Source organism: Syngnathus typhle, linkage group LG12, assembly GCF_033458585.1.
Source record: "Syngnathus typhle isolate RoL2023-S1 ecotype Sweden linkage group LG12, RoL_Styp_1.0, whole genome shotgun sequence".
NCBI lineage: Eukaryota > Metazoa > Chordata > Actinopteri > Syngnathiformes > Syngnathidae > Syngnathus > Syngnathus typhle.
In genome coordinates this window covers 389178-406430 of record NC_083749.1, presented here as the reverse complement: position 1 = coordinate 406430, position 17253 = coordinate 389178, and the positions used below count along the sequence as shown (strand labels likewise).

The following is a 17253-nucleotide window of genomic DNA, read 5'->3' as shown; positions in this document are numbered from 1 at the left end:
ATTTGTATTGATAACAGCTAGTATTCTGCTTTTGAGTAAATATGGTTCCCTGGACACTATGACATAAAAGTAGATTAAAAAAAGTTTTACAATGGTTAAGTTATTTATTGGATTGTTAGAACGATTTAAGAACAGTTTAAAAAACAACAAGGTGCAATGTTGGACAAAAACCTGCGGGAGGCAACAGTGAGCCAACTATCCAAGGTTGACATACAAGAAGAAGACCGCAAAAGGACGCATGCGCACTGCGCTGACCTTCCGTGCTACTATCAAGCATGGCTACTTGTACATTAACGAGAGGTATGGTATTTATTAAAACTTTCAACATGCATCACTATTTTTAACTTTTTTATGTGTGCACATTTGCTTGGTTGGTCGTGAAGCGATGGTAAATCCGTGTGTCGGCTTGCTCGGTAGACAGCGTCACTTGTGTCATAACGCTGTCAAGTACTACGATGCCTAATTTGCAAATATATATTATTTCAGGGCTATGGAGGCTTCTACGTCATCATAATTGCAATTTTTCCACTGCAGCGTCCATCAAATTACAACCGCAAAGCGACCAAGTCTCGGGTAAGCCGTTGATGACTAATATCGAGAGTTGTAATATTTATATAGTAGCTAATATCTATTTGTATATGTTTAGTAGCACTGTGAAGGTTTGTGTAAACTGACATTACTGGCAAGGGGAATTATATGAAAATGTTTACAACCCTAAATGTTTGTGTACTCTATATAAACAAAGTTGTTTTTAATATTATTGCAGATGATATTATGAAGCTGCCCCTAGAGAAGCCCGATTTCTTCCGTGTCTCGGAGCTTTTCACGGTCAAAGACTTGTTTGATGCGAGAGTGCACCTTGGCCACAAAAAAGGATGCAGACACAGGTGAAGTCTTGTCAATGGTTCTGCACAATCATTTGCAAAAAGTTATATTTTATCCTCTTAAAAAAAAAATTAAAAATTGCATACTCGCAGGCTCATGGTCCCTTACCTGTATGGCTGCCGCTTGGAGCAGGACATTCTGGACTTGGACCAGACGGTGGAACACCTGCGCCTGGCCCTCAACTTTACGGCGCACGTGGCATACCGCGGCGGCGTGATCCTCTTCGTCAGCCGCCGCCGCCAGTTCGGCCAGCTGGTGGAGAGCACGGCACGCGAGTGCGGCGAATATGCCCATACGCGCTATTGGCAGGGCGGCCTGCTCACCAACGCCCACGTGCAGTACGGGACCGGTGTACGCTTGCCCGACCTCCTCATCTTCCTGAGCACACTCAGCAGCGTGTTCCGCCCGCACGTGGGCCTGCGTGATGCTGCCAAGATGAACATCCCCACTGTAGGTGTGGTGGACTCCAACTGCAACCCCTGCCTTGTCACCTACCCGGTACCCGGCAACGACGACACGCCCGTCTCCGTGGAGCTTTACTGCCGCCTCTTCAAGATGGCGATCCGGCGAGGTAAGGACAAGAGGAAGCAGATGGAGCTGCTCCATGGCCTGACAGCACCCAACTCACCTGGCCTGTGACCCCCTACTGTTAATCTTGGATTAAACAAAAGACCTTCATCATCACTCATTTTATTTTCACTGTATGTATGGTGCTGACTATTAAAATTACATTTGTTATCCATGCATTCTTTTTCCTTTTTTTATTAGTTTTTTTTTTAAAATGTGTTTTGGATTAGTCATAGATCCTGGAGGGCTGTCGGTGCCCCAATTTAAAGCGCATTTAAAATTGCATTTTTATTGAAGGACATTTCAGAAAAGGAAATGATGGCATTTATTAAGTCATTATTTCCACTGCTTATCCACTAAGTTGTAATTCAGTTTAGAAATCATAATTTAAACTTTTTAAAATTTATTAAACAGTAATACATTTAGTCTTTAATTTAATGACATTTTATTTTTCCGATTATTTTTGTAGACGGAAGCAGAGAAGTGGCACCACATTGAAACAGCACGTCAAACGTATAAGGCCTGAAAAAAAGTATTGGCTCAGGCCTTACAATAACAAATAAGTATTGATTTTTGTAATAATCACATGACAATTGACTTTTTACGCAGTGAAATCCTGCCTTTATGGAAAAGCAAACTCTGGGAACTTTGGTCACTCTGAGCTGCCGTAGTTGCAGGCGGGCTTTTTCACACGTTCCTCTTGTCAATCACAACTCATCAAGGGAAGCCGACCAACAGGTGGGGAGACGTCGCCATGAAGTCCTCAAAATATATCAAATATCACTTTTTCCTGTACGCTTTTCTCTTAAAAACTTCTCCATAGGTGTCCAGAAATGTTTATCTTACATTTGTGTACACGTATTGATACAAGTTTGTAATGTTTTCTTTGATCTCTCGAGCTAATGAGGCTCGTGCTAAAGTAGCATCATTGTCCAGTTAAAATATAAACTATTTTTTTGGAGTGTTGTCTTTTTGTACCAATATGTGATATTTTGACTTATAAGTATGTAACTGTTGTAAATACAGTCCAGTTTAACTAGTTTTTTCAGGTCGTTCAAGTCAAACGCAAGTAGTTGTAGTAGTACGGATTATAACTAAAATTCAAATCCTATTTAATAAATATAAATCCATAATACAACAAAGGGAAGCTTATGATCCCCAGTTTTGATGACAAATATAAAAATATTCACAATAAATTAGCACCTTGAAATTTGAATTGCCAATTATAAAACCAGTATTTAATTAGCTAGGGATCGTTATTCATATTAACATATAATGCCCTTTTTAAATATAAAAAAAACTCAATCGTTTTAATTAGTAATGAGAGGGTACTATAATCAAAAGTAATATATATAATTGACCTTTAATGACAGCAACATTGTAAATTACTTTTTACCCTTAATAAAAGTAAAACAAATGTGAAATTAAACCATTTTTCATACAAACAATTAAAAGACAAACCATATGTTTTGTTGTGTTGACAGTGTTGCGGGCCCCGCAGAGAAGACAGTAAGTACACAGCAATTTATATTATTACTCTGCCCATTGAGACGCAACTTGGGCTCCAATGCCTTTGTGTGTGCATTTTATGGGGCACAAAGCATATAAAAAAGTGACTCACGATTGCTCAACGTCATCCTTCATTGGACTTTGGGTTTGGAACCGAGCCACACATTCAAACACACTTTTACGTATGTCATTTTTTTTGCCACACTTTGTCTTTTATCTTCGCAGATGCTACGACGTCAACTTATTTTCTCTTAAAGCGTTCAATAATCATTTTGAAATCTCCTACGTCAACTCCATCATGTGGTCCTTTACGGAGTACCAATACAGCAAATATATCAGCTTTGCCTGTATTGCACTCCGTGTGGAATGCTCCAATTGATACCAGGAAAAAGACAAAGGTAATTGCAACATCATCAAATCAATCCAGAAGTAACACAGCTAATTAAACTGCAAAAGTATCTGTATCAACAAAGTCTCGTTAAAGAAATATTGACAGTGTGGGCAGTCTTCCGGATCCCAAAATCAATTTCCAGCATATTTTGATCATTTCACTTTTTTAAAAATGAATGCAGTGATACAGACATGGATAACGTTTGTTTGTTGGCCCTCAGAGGAATTAAAATTAAACACTGAAAAGTATCAAGTCAAGTTTTTAATCACAGCTGATTGTCACCAACTCCGCTCACGCTTCAATGTATTTTTCATTTTGCAGTGGAACCTCTAAATATTCAATGTCCGCTTGAGCAACATCTTCTCCAAAGGTAATACTTATTATATTATTATATTATAAAATATTAATCTGAATAGACATGTCATTTTAATATTAGTATTTTATTATTATTTTAATATTATAATTTAGTATAAAAAAGACTGTTAATATGACAATGTAAAAGCTCATTTTTCCATTCATTGTCTCATAAGTGAGTTAGGGTTAAAACATAGTAAAACAATCAAGTGTGTTAACTGTGTAGCCATTCATACAACTGAATAATAGCTTTGTGTTGAGCTAAACTGTAAATTGCGACAATCATATCATATCTTCAGTATTGTCAATTTTGTGTGCTGTTATGCTAGGAGATGTTTCTCATATACAATACGTGCTTTGACACACCAACAGTTTGGAACGATTTAGAGGTTCCACAATACTAAACTGGTAGTGAGCGAGTTGCATTTGTCCATTTTGTTTTGCGATGCTTTCCCTTTGGACACTATTTACAGGTTACTTTAGTCTTCCGTGATGATACAAGGATCAAGTCTTGGTTTACTACGATCCCAAATTGCCAAATTGCAAGCAAACCTGTTTGTTGTTCAGGAGTACTGGGTGTTGGAGATTTTCTTCCACAGCAGGGTCTTAAGGTTGTTGAGGACCAGCGAATGGTGCACCTCCATCTGGCTTGCCAGCCCGGTCAGGGTGACGCAGGTGCGCAGCTGGCGCTCCAGGTCCCCCTGCAGTTCAGGCGGCGCCCCGTAAAGCAGGAAATCCTGGAGCAGGGCGCATACCTTGGCCAGGTTGGGCTGGACCACCTCGGCGTTGCAACGCTTTGCCAGCCGGTCGCAGGTGGCCGTGCAGTCGCGGCCGTAGGTGCAGTCGGCGTTGGTTTCGCAACGCCGTCCCTTCAGGTGGGCCCGCACCGCCGCCTCAGAGGCCACGGCGCGCAAGTCGGCAATCTTGCAGTCGTACTTGGCGTTGTAGCCCACGTGACGCGGGCTGGCGTCACAGATCAGGAAGCTGCCGTAGGGCCCGTGGAAGACCTCCTCCACAAATTCCAACAGGCCGATAGTGATGCGCGCCCGTCGGGGCCAGGCCGGGGCCAGCCAGTGGTTCAGCCCGGATACCAGAGCCCCCGGCACCAGAGCCTGCAGGTAGGGCGGCACATCCACCTTGTAGAGGGAGGTGTGACCCAGTGGCTCAGTCACATAGAGGTCCCCGCAGAAGCCCAGCAGTTTTGGGGTATGCTCCTTCTCCTGGAGGGCCACCATCAGGAGGAACTCGTTGACACGGAGGAGGGCCCAGATGGACTTGGCTTCCGCCAGAGACAGTTTGCCATCCTGGTTGATGTCCGCCAGTGAAATGATTCTGTCCACCAGGGAGCTCAAGGATGGCTGCTCCCCGAAATTTTCCTGCAGAAGATCATTTAGGGTTAGCTGTTATCGGGTTATCTCACCACACCCTGCCCGTGATGGCCAGAATGAAACCACAGAAGCCGGAAGAACAACAAGACGGGCTGACGCCAGAAGTTCATTACGCTGTTCTCCCGCCTCCGGAGGAAACATCAGAGCCGTAACAGGGGCGGGACGGACAACGATCCACCTTGAGGAAGTGGTGCAACATCTCCTTAAACTCATCCATGGAGGTTCCACGTGTGGGTTTATCGAACAGGCTCCTCTTCGGACGGGTCGCTGAATCGGGACCGCCGTCGGACTCCTCGATACCGCACTTGATCACCACCGGCCTCTCCTTCCAATGGCCAGCGTACACCTGCAAGGGCGATGGTTTCAAATATCTTCCTGAACCACGGAATGTTTTTTTTGATGACTGTCCGTACTCCTCGGAGCCCGAGTACTGGCTCCGCCTGTCCCGGTAGACGGAGGGTTTCGGTACCTGATTTTTTGAGGAGGTGGACATGCAGTGGCCAAGCGTCAGCGTTTTCTGCTCACACAGAGCCTTGCAGGATGACCCGGAGATGACGCCTCTGCTGTAGTGGTCACACTGACACAGGAAACAGGAAGTCAGCCACGGGAAACTGGCCACCTAAGTGTTTTGGATCTCTGGTGGAAGGAATTAGTATCTATCTATTTTTACCGGCTAGTCCAGCCCTTGGGAGATTTCCCGACCGACTTAGTCAAGTTAGTATTATTGTGGACTTACGATGACGGCCTGGCAGACGTGTCCACGGCACAACTCCGAGTAGGAAGCGTACTGCATGTAGAGCACCCAACTGGCCACCAGAACGCCCAACCAAACCAAGAGTAGGTACTTCACCTTGACAGAAGGCAGAGAGATTTGTTTTGTGAGAAGATAGAATATTCTACACATTCTAAGTTCTTACTTTCAAGTATTGCTATATTTTCGGAATTTGTTGCCATTTTGAATTGTACATTTATTTGTGTATGAATGTCAAGCGTGCAATTTCGAACGACATAGTTTTAACTTTGATCTCAAATACAATTCTGATGTATTTTTGTTTACTTTTACTTATAATTATCTTTTTATCATAGCCTACATGTCGCATTGATCTCAAATGCAATGTTAATGCATTTTTGATTAGGTTTAATAATTTTTTATTATAGCCTACATGTCACATTGTAACAGAGGCTATTAGTGATTATAAATGTTTAAATTCATAAGAGATGTTGAGGCGTGCAAAAGTGAAACTCGCTGCAGTGACTTTGGTGCAGTGACGGATTGATCGATTAATCGGAGGTGATAGCGCACGTACATACAGAATGAGGTGCACGGTCAAGTGTACCTGCAGGCCTTTCGATAGAGGGCAGAAGAGCAGCAAATGAATGAGCCTCCGCAAAGCTCGGGCCATGTTGGTTCAGAACCGGGTCCCCCCTCCCCTCCTGTCCGCCTTTCTTCGCGATCCGACTATCACGTCCTCTGTCCGGACGCAGCCTCGACACCGCAACGGGGGTGGCGCATGTCCAGCGAGCCGCGCTGCATCTTATCTATGCAGCGACACCGTAACCTTGAGCGCTGCAGAAGCAATCGCGCCACTCCTTTCCTTTCCGTCGGAGTTACACACTTCCGCCGTTATCATGACGGGGTAAATGACGGAAAACATTTTACAGACGTTTTCAAAATAGAAATGCCGGTGCGTTTTCCTACCTCCTTCCCCGGATGAGTTTCCCCCCCCAACCCGCTCCCATAGCCGGCCTTTTAAAGGAGACGTGCCTCTATTTTATTATTGCAAAGGAAATCCCGTTTCAATAACCTAATTCAATGTCAATCTGTCTGAGAGGTTTTTATAATTTATTTAGCATTTATAATTTTCATAAGAATAACACAATTCAATACGATGTGTTTATTTTCCATTCTGATTAAAAATAGTGTCAAGCACTAAAGTGAGCCCTCGCTACTTCGCGTTTCGTTTATCGCGGCTTCACTACATGTGTTTTCCAAATTGAGAAAATATTTATAACTCAAAATAAAACTTCTAAATTGAGGAAACATGTGTCTAACCTTTACGACAATGTAGTATTGCTCCAAATGTTCATTTACATTCCTTTAGAAGTCCTTTTTGGCGTGTTAGCACGATCGCGAATTAGCGTCTTTCCACTAACTCGTTAGCCTGCCCAGTACTTCTTGTTGGTGACTGTACTTCGCGGATTTCACTTATCGCGGGTGTTTTTTGCACGCCGTCGGCGGACAGGCACAGGGGCAGCTCGTGTGAATTTTCAGAATTTCCCTCTGCGTACTTGGTGCTGGTTTTACCAGTACGGTATGACTTTTGTAAGTCTTGCTGTGGAAATTTGCTCATGGTAAACCTGGAACTGTACAAGGATTAATTATGATAGCATGGTGGAGGGGTGGACCCCAAGAGGGGCTTGGTGTTTTTTGAGCTGGCTGTGTCACAGAGCCTCTGATGTCAGACAACAGAAAAATGACCGCAGTCCTGTGATGTCACAAAGCCGGATCAATACCCCTGGTGACTCCTGGGTTTGTTTGGTCGTGTATGGTTTCTTTTTCCTGAGCAAGATGCCGCTTCTTTTCTTGGGTTTTGCCCTGGGAGCCGTGGCCACAAAAACCCTGAGGACTGTCGTGGGGGGTCCACCTTCTGGTACGAAAACCACACCCACCACACCCGCAAAGGTTAAACCCTGGGCTGTTTTAAAACGTGCCGCCGTTTTACCAAACCCAACAGTTCGAGCGGGACGGCTGATCCCGTGGGTGGACGAGCCCGTGGAAAGGACGGCGCGGCAGAAAAGGAGCCCGCTCAAGAAGATCTGCCGCTTCGCAAACTACTACAACAACTGCTGGATGAACTCCACGCTGCAAGCTACGCTAAACCTCAACGTGGTGCGGAAAAAGCTACCTAATCGTACACTTCAGTTTGTGAAGTTACTCGCGAACATGCCGGCGTTTGCTTGCCTCTATCTGAGTGCCCTGGAGAACCCGGGCGTGAGCTTCACGGCGGCGGAGCTCTGCGTGGCGCTGGCCGAGCTCTGCGACTGCGTCCCGGCGCTCTTGTTGTACGAGAACAACGATTCCGTGGATCTGCTGGTGCCGCTGTTGTCGTGGTTCGACCAGTGTGGGATCCGCACAAGTATCAAGGTGCGCAACGTCAGCTGGTGTCCGCATTGCCACCACACCACCTCGTCCATCTCCAACTTGGGCAACATCGTCACGTTGCCCAGACCGCGCAACGGCGAGACGTTGCTGTCTTTGATGAAACGCGCCACGAGCGGGCGACGGAGCCGGTGCAAAGCATGCGGGCACAAAACCATGCAAAAGCAGTTCTGGCCCCATTCGGACATTTTGACCTTTTTCGTCAACCGCATCGTCGGCGACGGCTACGTGTGTCACGACCACGTCTACTCGCCGGAGCTGCTAGAGATGAACGTGAACGAGAAGACCAAGCAAACGTACCGCCTGGCCTCTGTCATCTGCCATGATGGCGTGGACCGTCACAGCGGCCACTTTTGGTCCTACCTCTTTTCTGACAACGTTATTATTGAGGCTAATGATACTGACCTATCCTTTACGGATCAGGGTCCCCCTGACAAGGTCTACAATAACGGTACAACTTATCTCTATGAAATGCCATGAGATCCAATACACAACAGTACCATGTATCGCTAAAAAAAAAAAGTGCTACCAAATAATGTGTACAAGATCAATACTTGGGTTGGTACTGGGTTTAGTCAGCACTATTGTTTGGTCTGGAGGCAAAACCGAAATTGTGTCAGTGGCACCAAGTGTTGAAAATGTCCTGAGGCCCACCGCTAACGTGAACCAGGTTGCGCCCGAAACTAGCTAGCAGCTGTTTTGTTTACAAGCGAGACTGGCGAGTCACTAGACAGCCACCAATGTGCTCTGTAAAGTACTTTGTTTCAATAAAGTGCTTTTTGACTCGTTTGTTGTTGCTGTCGACTTTTGCCCAAAGTGGATGCCATCATTTCTGCCCGTTTGTTTGTTACTCCAAAACCTGGGAATGAATTTCATGACGGTGTAAATTGTAATAACTCATCAAACTCACATCTGTCCACAGTTTTCTGACTGAACATAGGTCCTTAGAGTCCGAAAGTAGCTCACAGCCAGGTACTTTTTACTGGTTTTTGTTTACACGCAAGACCGGCAAAGTACCTGCTTGTATCTACCTAAGCAAGCCTTTCACACTTGTTCTTTTTTGAATCTTCTCACCCAGAGTGACGGTACTGAACCAATGTTCGTACCTCAGTTTTTGCCATTTGTCTGGCTCTACTCAACTGAGCTCCAAAACCCAAAAATGCATATCAGTGCATCGGAACTTGGATGAAAGAAGGATCTGGCCCCACCTGGTAATTACAAACCTTTTTCATTTTACAATTGTTAAGTGAAACATCTCAGGGAAACAGGGTGACATTTGACCCACATGTAAAGAAAGACCAAAACTATACATTTGGCCTGCAGAGGGCAGCAGAGATCCGCTGGGTTATTTTAAGTGTTTTTTTTTAGGGACACTTGATTCAACACGATTCCTAATTACACTTAACATATGACTCGTTTATGAATAATCAAGGGATAATTTCAAGAATGCAAAATGTAGCAAATTCACGATAGCGACTCATTTAAGCCCTGAGGCCTAAGCCTTGATACTCAGTGATTTCGATTTTGTTTTCCATCTGGTTCATGCTTAATGTTTGCAAATGAAGCACTTTTGTATTTTAGCCTGGAGTTCACCAGCATGAATTTTAAAAGCTACCACTCACCACTGCATCTGTTTAGTATTTTTAATAACCCCCCCCCCCCCCCCCCCACACACACACACACACTTGATCACTCTAATGGACAAGACTAAATATGTAGATCATGTTTATTTTATACAAAAAATAATCTTCTTAACAAAAAATACTTATTTACATTGATGCACACCCTTAAAAAAATATAGCGCCATCTTGTGGCATCCTATGTCTGCTATGGGGATTTGGGGCGCTCCAATGGCAAGTACAAAAAAGTAAAAAAATGTTTTAACAATCGACAATATTATCGAATAATGGAGTATATGTTCCAAATAATGACTCTGAAAATTGTCCAATAGTCAGGCGCCTTCATCCACATGAGACCTCGGTGTCATTATGGGCTCCCCGTAGACCTTGCCATGCATCGGCGTCATTGAGGGGAAAATGAAAGTTTCTACTTGAGGAGTTTATCGGAGGAAATGCATGAGCGGAGTCTTTGTTGAGGTTTTCGTTCATCCACTGAGTTCTGGTGACTTTTTGACCTGGATGCCCCCTGCAGACTGTGCGGTGGAAATTGGAGTGAAAGGTTGTCCATAAAATATGCATGTAACAGCAGGCGCTGCTGGCGTTGTGCGTGCGTGTGTGTGTATGTGTGTAGGCTGCATCAAGGGAAATGTGCAAAGGCCTAAATCTGGAGAAAAAAAAAGATTTATGCAAGGGAATAATGAAGCAGCCGTAACGATGCAAATGAATATGCAAAATACGTCAAGCGCTATTTTGCACGATGAGCATATATCTTAATTGAGCGAATCATATCGGCCTCGGAATGAATCATGTCGTCATTGAAGCGAATCGTATCAGAATGAGTCGTATCGTTGTTGGCGTGAATCTTAACTGAGTTAGATTGAAGCGCGGTTGTATTGTCGTGGGAGCGCAACGCATATTTGCCGTCGTTTGAAATCGTCTTTGTATTGCGATAGAGAGATTCGCACCATCATCGTAATGATAATCGGATCAATAAAGTAAGTATGATGCCGATGTTCTTTCTCGCCATTCTCACTGCATCCTCCACATTGCCTCCAGCATCTCAACAACAAAACAACGCAAAAAAAGGAAGGACAATGCCTCACTTTTTTTGTCGGGAAAACACAAAAATAAGGCTGTGAAAAGTTTGCCTGTAGCCCCGCAGCAAAATAAAAACAAAATCAATCCAGCTGCCACAAATATTACGAGTGAGAGTTCGGCTCCAGGTTGCTTCGACCTTTTTTTCGAGAGGATGCGTCTATTTAGTAGAGCCCAGCTTCGATCCTTCAAAACGTAACAAATTGTCTTTTTTTTTCCCTTGTATGATAAAAATACACCTTGGAATGGTTGAATAGTAATTTAGCAGAATGTTTCTGCACTGCCTACCCCCACTTATTCCTGGTTGCTAGGAGACAAAACTGTAGTGCCTAAAGGTTCTCAGTTCTACTTTTTATCGTTTTTTTTAAACGGTTAGTGTGGAATAAAAAATCTTTTGCGCCGGTTGACCAAATAAAAAATATTCTTTTGGCTGCTTCCGGGAGCTACCTTGCCAAGCTACCGACATCAACATCCATCAGGGGGTCATCCCGATGGGATTTTGGGAGAGTAAAGTCTTCATCTCTCGGGAGGTCCATAGCCGCCTCGGTGGTGTTTTGGGCTCGGTCATAGGGGACAAAAAAGTCTGGCAGTGATCCAGTGGCCTTTTTTTTTTTTCATCACATCTGACAAGATGAATTGGGACTTGGGGAACAAGCTCAGGTGTCCTTTTAAATCCCCAGAGAATTGGAGAACAAATTTGTAGGCGAGGGGGGGAAAAAAGACCTCGACTAGCTGGCATGTTTTTGTCAACATCAAAGACCATTTCAATTCCTTTATGACCCTAATCCTTTTAGATATGTATATCTTGTGACTAAATCACAAAGTAAGCAAGACTGACTCCGCTGTTGTAAAAGAGCTTTTCCGTGTTAGCAGCCGTGTCAGCGTCCGTCGGTGGACTCTGCTGACATTTTGTCTCACATGGCAAAGTAAACGAAATGCGACGAGAGACACGACAAGGCCGGGTGATTCCGTGCGTCTTCAACATCACCGCAGGCTAAATTATGGATGCTACGAATGCAGCCTCTGCTCACGTCGCTTGGCTTTTGCGCTAACCAGCAGCAGTTTATGTCGAGTTTGATCTTTGGCTACGTGTCGGCTTAGCGCAGGCCAAAACGGAGGCGGGGCTGTCAAAGATGTTTTACCAATTTAGCTGTCGCCAGTGGTGGAAAGGTATACCATACATAATGTACCTCGCTAACTAGCTAGCGAGGTGTCTCAATAGCTAGCAATCTAGCTAAATATAGGATTTTTTGACTATTTTACACACTCGGTTTCACATTTTCACTTTATTATTTCGTCTTTAACATAATAGAATACAATGTATCGTTATCTTAATCCATTTATAATTAAAACGATTATTATTGTTGTCCCCCCAGTTTTTTTTTAGCAAAAGAAAATGTCAATGTCAGCTTGTTACTACAATTGATATTCTCTGGAACCCCGAATAATTGATTTAAGACCGTTCGGTCTCTTTATTAAAACATAGTTACACGTTTTCGCAGCCCCTGTGCCGTCGAAGCTCGTGAGCAACAGCAAACCGCGCTCATAAAAACAGTAATGTATTATTCAGAGCTTATGCAAATAGTAGACAAGCTGCGATGGAGTTTGTTGATCAAGAAGAGAGCATGGCCAGACAATTTCCTCAGCAAAGCTTGAAGCCACACGTGCACTTTATTATTTTTTTTATTACCATACCACAACTGTTTATTTTCAAACGCAATTCAACTTTTCAATGAGAGCGAATGCAAATGTGCTCGTAAGGCGTCGATAGCGGGCCGATTAAAAAACCCAAATGGTTTCAGGTTGTTTCTTCTCGCTGGCATCCGGGCGAGTGTGAGTGGAGTTACCGGCCAACCGTCGTGGCGCCAAAGCTAAAAATAAAACTGAACTGGACGCGCATAACAAAGATCATGACGCTGCCAAGACATAAACTCTCTTAGCGAACAGGTCAAACTTTTAGAAGCGCGACAACTAAAAGAACAATCATGCATAAGGATACGTAGAACTTGATAAAATATCTAAATGTGATCAAAATTTAACTCCAAAATTTGATTGGACTGATCAAAAATATCTCATTAAAACAAAAAAAACCTTTTGTGATAAAATACAACTTTTTGTTTTTTAAATCTTAAATTTTATTAACCTAGCTAGCCAACAGCGAGCACTGTGGGGTATCAAAAATATGTTTTCCCTCTAAGACTTTTTTTTTTTTTTTTTTTTTTTTTTTAGAAAGAAAAATATGTATTTTTTGTAAATTCAAGTATCCGTTATAAGTACTTTCATAGATGAGGTTTACAAACCCGTGTGGGCGCACACTCTCAAAGCTCATTATCTCTTCGGAGTTGTCCCATTTTCACGTCTACAGCAGTAGCAACGAAGAAGCAAAAAAAAGAAAAACCTTTGTGAAGTCTCTCCTGAACAAGGAAAAAAGGAGGCAGGCGGGATTGTGACCCAGATTTATTTCTTCATTGTCGTAAGGCGCTAATTCGCCTTCTCGCGCGCGCCGCCAACATCCGTCTTAATCGCTTTTTCACAGCGAACACCGGCGAACGAAGAAAATACGTCGAAGAAAATAGATTTTGGATCGACGTCGACAGTGCCAAAAGGTCGCGATTCCGTCTTTTTGCAGAAGCAATAAAAGTCTTTCATCAAAATCAACCAGAGAACGTCTAAAAAGTCTACACACCCCGGTTCAAATGTTATAGATTGTTTCCACACTTGCTCCACCATTACAATCAAGTGATATACTGTGGTTGCACAAGTGTGCACACCCTTAATAACTTGCGATTTGACTGTTGGAAATTGTATCCGTCAAACCCTTTTTAGCGCTTACATTTATTCAGTGTAAGTTTTTCCAGCTTTGTTCTGTCTGCCTAAATTTGTCTAGTGACAACGATGTTGTCGAGAGCGAAGAGGAGCTCGAGGGACGCTGTCGCAAAATACCGCCGACCTCTCCGAATGGGATGATTTTACAGGGAGAGCGAGGGTTACCTTGAGGCGCTGCTAAATGGAGCACCGCTTTTATCTGGCGTCATCTGCAACACAACTTTATTATTAGACGTTGATGGCGGAGGGAAATGGGCCCGCCTGTCTGCTTGTTTGCTTGCTCGCTCACGGGTTATTTTTGTTCCGTGACACGTGTCAAAAACATGTGACGATACCCCACATTCAGATGAGAATACAAGAGTAGATAGAATCTTCGTTTTTCCAGAATTTTTTTAGATGAAGTATCAGCAGAAAAATTGTTAAAAATGGGGAAATATTTAAAGGCACGACAAAAGGAAAGAATAAAATTGTAGCAACATCATTTCATGAAACAAATAAATCAAATTATAAAATGTCGTCCATCTGTCCACTTCAGATGACGATGATGTCATCCATGATGTTATTCTTGTGGGCTTTTATTCCAGATTGTCATTTCTACACGCTCCCGTTCTCCGGGGAGGCGAGCGCGCTCGGAAATAACGCGACACGTTTTTTTTTTTCCTTTTCGCACTCACTGCCAAGTGCAAATGCGCAGGAGTGAACGAGTTCGTGTTCGGTAACGTATCTACACGTCTGGAAATAGCATTACACCTTTTGCGTCAGGTGAGCGCTTATCGCGACTCGTCGCCGTATCCAAACACGCTGATGCCACATCCCTGCGCCAGTGTGATTCATCCCACATGACAGAATCGTGTTAGACAACCCTCACGTACGTACGTGTCGTTTCAGACGTTCACATACTAATCCATTTTATGTCATCGTCATGCTAATGTACATGGTAATCCGCTAACATACACGTTAGCATACAAAGTCTTACCATACTAACACTTCGACATATATGTCCACACGTATGTTCGTCAACCACAAGTCCCCCCCTCCCGTATAACTAACGGACATTTTCCGAGAAGCCTGACTTGAGCAGAAGGAAGGCGGGCCAGAGGAGGACAGATGGCCGCCACGCTCCATATGGGCCCGCCGCAGCGTGTGTGCCTAAACGCACGCGCACCAAGCACCGATCGCCAAAGCCTCTCCCCGTCTTTGCTTATTGACTTTTTTTTTTTTTCCCTCGTCCCACGTCACCAAACACACGCACGTGCCATGTTGCGTGACATGTTGGTCTCAACACGCCTCAAACTGACCAAAAACACGACAGTACCTGGCACGACACAAACTCCAAGTCGCTAGTCTTTGGCAAAAGCAGCTGGCACCAGGTACTACAAATAGTACCTGGCACGGTACTGCATCTTGCTTTTCCACTGGCACTAAAAATAGTTATCGCTTTAGTTAGCACTGCTTCGAGTACAGTACTCCATTCATAAGGATACAGTTTCAGTTACAGAGTGGCGGTTGGGAGACTTTTAGTGGCGCATTTGCACACGTAGCCACAGGCTAATGGCTAATTCCCATTATTACACGCTAACTCATGTACCTCACCCCGCGGCTAATGAGCTCCCAGCGGACACGGACATTAAGATACGAGGCTAGCGCGCGTTAGCACACGCCGTCTCGATTAGCTCTTCGGGATCCATTAGATGCACTTGCGGACAATGCGCTTCCCCCACATCTGGGTCACTTTGCCTTCTCACCATTAATTATTCATGAGGTTATTTTTGGACACACAGGCTTCTTCTTCTGTGGTTTCGGTTTTGCACGCAAGGCATCTTCATCCGTCGCTCCGCCAGGAGCGAAAACATCACGAATGTGCTGAGCTAGCGGGTGATTTCCAATCCAGGATGCGCCAATAATTAAATCCGCGGCGGCGGTCCCTAGCTGTAGCGTGTTGGTTCTCAATCTAACTTGTTCAAATTTGCCTCACATATCTTAAACGAGACCGACAGGTGATGCTAAATTTTAAAATATCACGACTTGTCGTAAAAAAAATGAAAACCAGTTGGTCCCGGATGACAGTTTATCTTTGGTACACAAAATTCGCTAGAAGTAATGTTGGAAAAGAGACAGGAAGTCTGCCATTTTGTTTTGAAGTGTCCATGTAAGGGTCTTGTTGACCATTTCCGAGTCCCGCGAAATTCCTGATGATCTGTTCAAAGGTCATCTCCAAGATCCACGGGTAATCGTAATCTTTGTCGAACACAAAAAAAAACCCTGAAAGTCTTCATGTGTGAGGATGTGATAGCGCATAATATTATCATAACTTCCACTGCAAAGTCTTAATCTCTCATTAAAATGAAATATGATTTCATTCGGATCCGGGATGCTGTAATCAGCCAGGCGAGAGGCAAAATGGCGTGACGTAAGACGTGGCTCGCCCTCGAACATCCGTGAAGGATCTTCAGTCAGAGGTTGCGCGTCGTGCAGTACCAGTGACACATTTGTCATCTTTTTATCCACTTACAAAAAGTGAAATGCGATACAATAGATTTACTGCCTATTACGTTTTGGCAGATCAGCACTTTTTTTTTTTCTCTGGACCAATGGGAAGAAAAGAATCTTAAACGACACTCATTCATCTTCTGAGCGGCCAAGGATTGATGGCGGTCACATTCCTCGCTGTGTCTCTCGACTTGACGGCAATCCAGGAGTAGATTTATGAGACTGTCGTACGATGCGGCCAGATTCGGTGCGACGGATACCAATAGAGGTGATCAAATATCGTATATCGAGTAAGTATCACCGATACCAGTACCGATAACGAGATCAAATGTGTTTTAGTATTTTTTCCTTTGGGTTCAGACACTAAATAGATTTTTTCAGTCGTGACAAACTCATTCAAGCAACCAGAATGCTAACATTACACTACTTACGTGCTAACAAAGCTAGCTGCGTGTGACATTCGTGTTGGCTTTTCACCATAGCAAAAAAAAATGAAATGCTTCAGCGTCCAGTGAACAGCTTTACGCGACCACACGGGGCACTATCTCCAATGTCAGGTACTCGACTTTTCCAACGAGGTGATGTTTCCCGGCGGGGGCTGAGCGTGACCTTTTGCAAATCTAAGCCCGACCGAGTGGAGTCAAAATGATGTATCATCTTCACACCACTTTGATGAAGGACACCGACCTTTTAAGACAAGAACAAATCCCTCGAGAACCTTTCATTCCAGACAAGGCGGAGGAAGGTGTCCAAAATCTTTTGACGCAATTGTGCAGTGATTTCCAACCCCCGATCCGATTGAACTAAATTGGTTCGAGAAAGATGATTTGGTTCGAGTAATGCGGTAATCTCTTCCTGAATTCCAAGCCTCGTTCAAAATAAGCGTCGAATTTTAATATCTAGCGTCGTCGTCGCGCAGAGTTCCGCATCTGGCGCTCTGACAGATTGAATATCGATCAGTTGAGAAAG

At 44.0% G+C, this 17253-nt stretch overlaps 3 protein-coding genes and 1 long non-coding RNA gene across 5 annotated transcripts in view; 3 read left to right on the top strand and 1 right to left on the bottom strand.

The window, feature by feature from the left end:
• The first annotated feature begins 69 nt into the window (after window positions 1-69).
• mrps2 (mitochondrial ribosomal protein S2) lies at window positions 70-1629 on the top strand. The gene is made up of 4 exons (XM_061293092.1): window positions 70-300; window positions 487-573; window positions 767-887; window positions 978-1629. The coding sequence occupies exons 1-4, from the start codon at window positions 276-278 to the stop codon at window positions 1522-1524; spliced, it is 780 nt and encodes a 259-aa protein (XP_061149076.1). The 5' UTR covers window positions 70-275; the 3' UTR covers window positions 1525-1629.
• A 531-nt stretch (window positions 1630-2160) lies between these two features.
• Window positions 2161-17253, top strand: part of LOC133163339 (uncharacterized) — a 27565-nt gene continuing 12472 nt past the window's right edge. The window contains exons 1-5 of one of the 2 annotated variants that reach the window (XR_009716361.1): window positions 2161-2190; window positions 2937-2961; window positions 3187-3359; window positions 3674-3722; window positions 9333-9465. This is a non-coding gene — a long non-coding RNA (uncharacterized LOC133163339). Of the gene's footprint in view, window positions 2245-2936; window positions 2962-3186; window positions 3360-3673; window positions 3723-9332; window positions 9466-17253 lie in introns of both variants that reach the window. The other variant, XR_009716362.1, reaches the window with a different exon arrangement.
• Window positions 2797-6572, bottom strand: dipk1b (divergent protein kinase domain 1B). The gene is made up of 5 exons (XM_061293041.1): window positions 6432-6572; window positions 5831-5944; window positions 5564-5671; window positions 5273-5440; window positions 2797-5082 (listed from the first exon to the last, which is right to left on the bottom strand). Exons 1-5 carry the CDS (start codon window positions 6495-6497, stop codon window positions 4270-4272), a joined length of 1269 nt encoding a protein of 422 aa, XP_061149025.1. The 5' UTR covers window positions 6498-6572; the 3' UTR covers window positions 2797-4269.
• On the top strand, window positions 6801-9037 carry LOC133163285 (uncharacterized). The gene is made up of 2 exons (XM_061293049.1): window positions 6801-7745; window positions 7830-9037. Exons 1-2 carry the CDS (start codon window positions 7484-7486, stop codon window positions 8732-8734), a joined length of 1167 nt encoding a protein of 388 aa, XP_061149033.1. The 5' UTR covers window positions 6801-7483; the 3' UTR covers window positions 8735-9037.

Bases quoted from the DNA above. Each gene is read 5' to 3' on its own strand.
- mrps2 (XM_061293092.1), top strand. From the start codon at position 276: ATGGCTACTTGTACATTAACGAGAG. The intron at 301-486 runs GTATGGTATTTA...ATATTATTTCAG, and splicing joins TACTTGTACATTAACGAGAG to GGCTATGGAGGCTTCTACGT. The intron at 574-766 runs GTAAGCCGTTGA...ATATTATTGCAG, and splicing joins GCAAAGCGACCAAGTCTCGG to ATGATATTATGAAGCTGCCC.
- dipk1b (XM_061293041.1), bottom strand. From the start codon at position 6,497: ATGGCCCGAGCTTTGCGGAGGCTCATTCATTTGCTGCTCTTCTGCCCT. The intron at 5,945-6,431 runs GTACACTTGACC...CCTTCTGTCAAG, and splicing joins CTCTATCGAAAGGCCTGCAG to GTGAAGTACCTACTCTTGGT. The intron at 5,672-5,830 runs GTAAGTCCACAA...TTCCTGTGTCAG, and splicing joins ACGTCTGCCAGGCCGTCATC to TGTGACCACTACAGCAGAGG.
- LOC133163285 (XM_061293049.1), top strand. From the start codon at position 7,484: ATGGTGGAGGGGTGGACCCCAAGAGGGGCTTGGTGTTTTTTGAGCTGG. The intron at 7,746-7,829 runs GTACGAAAACCA...CAAACCCAACAG, and splicing joins CGTGGGGGGTCCACCTTCTG to TTCGAGCGGGACGGCTGATC.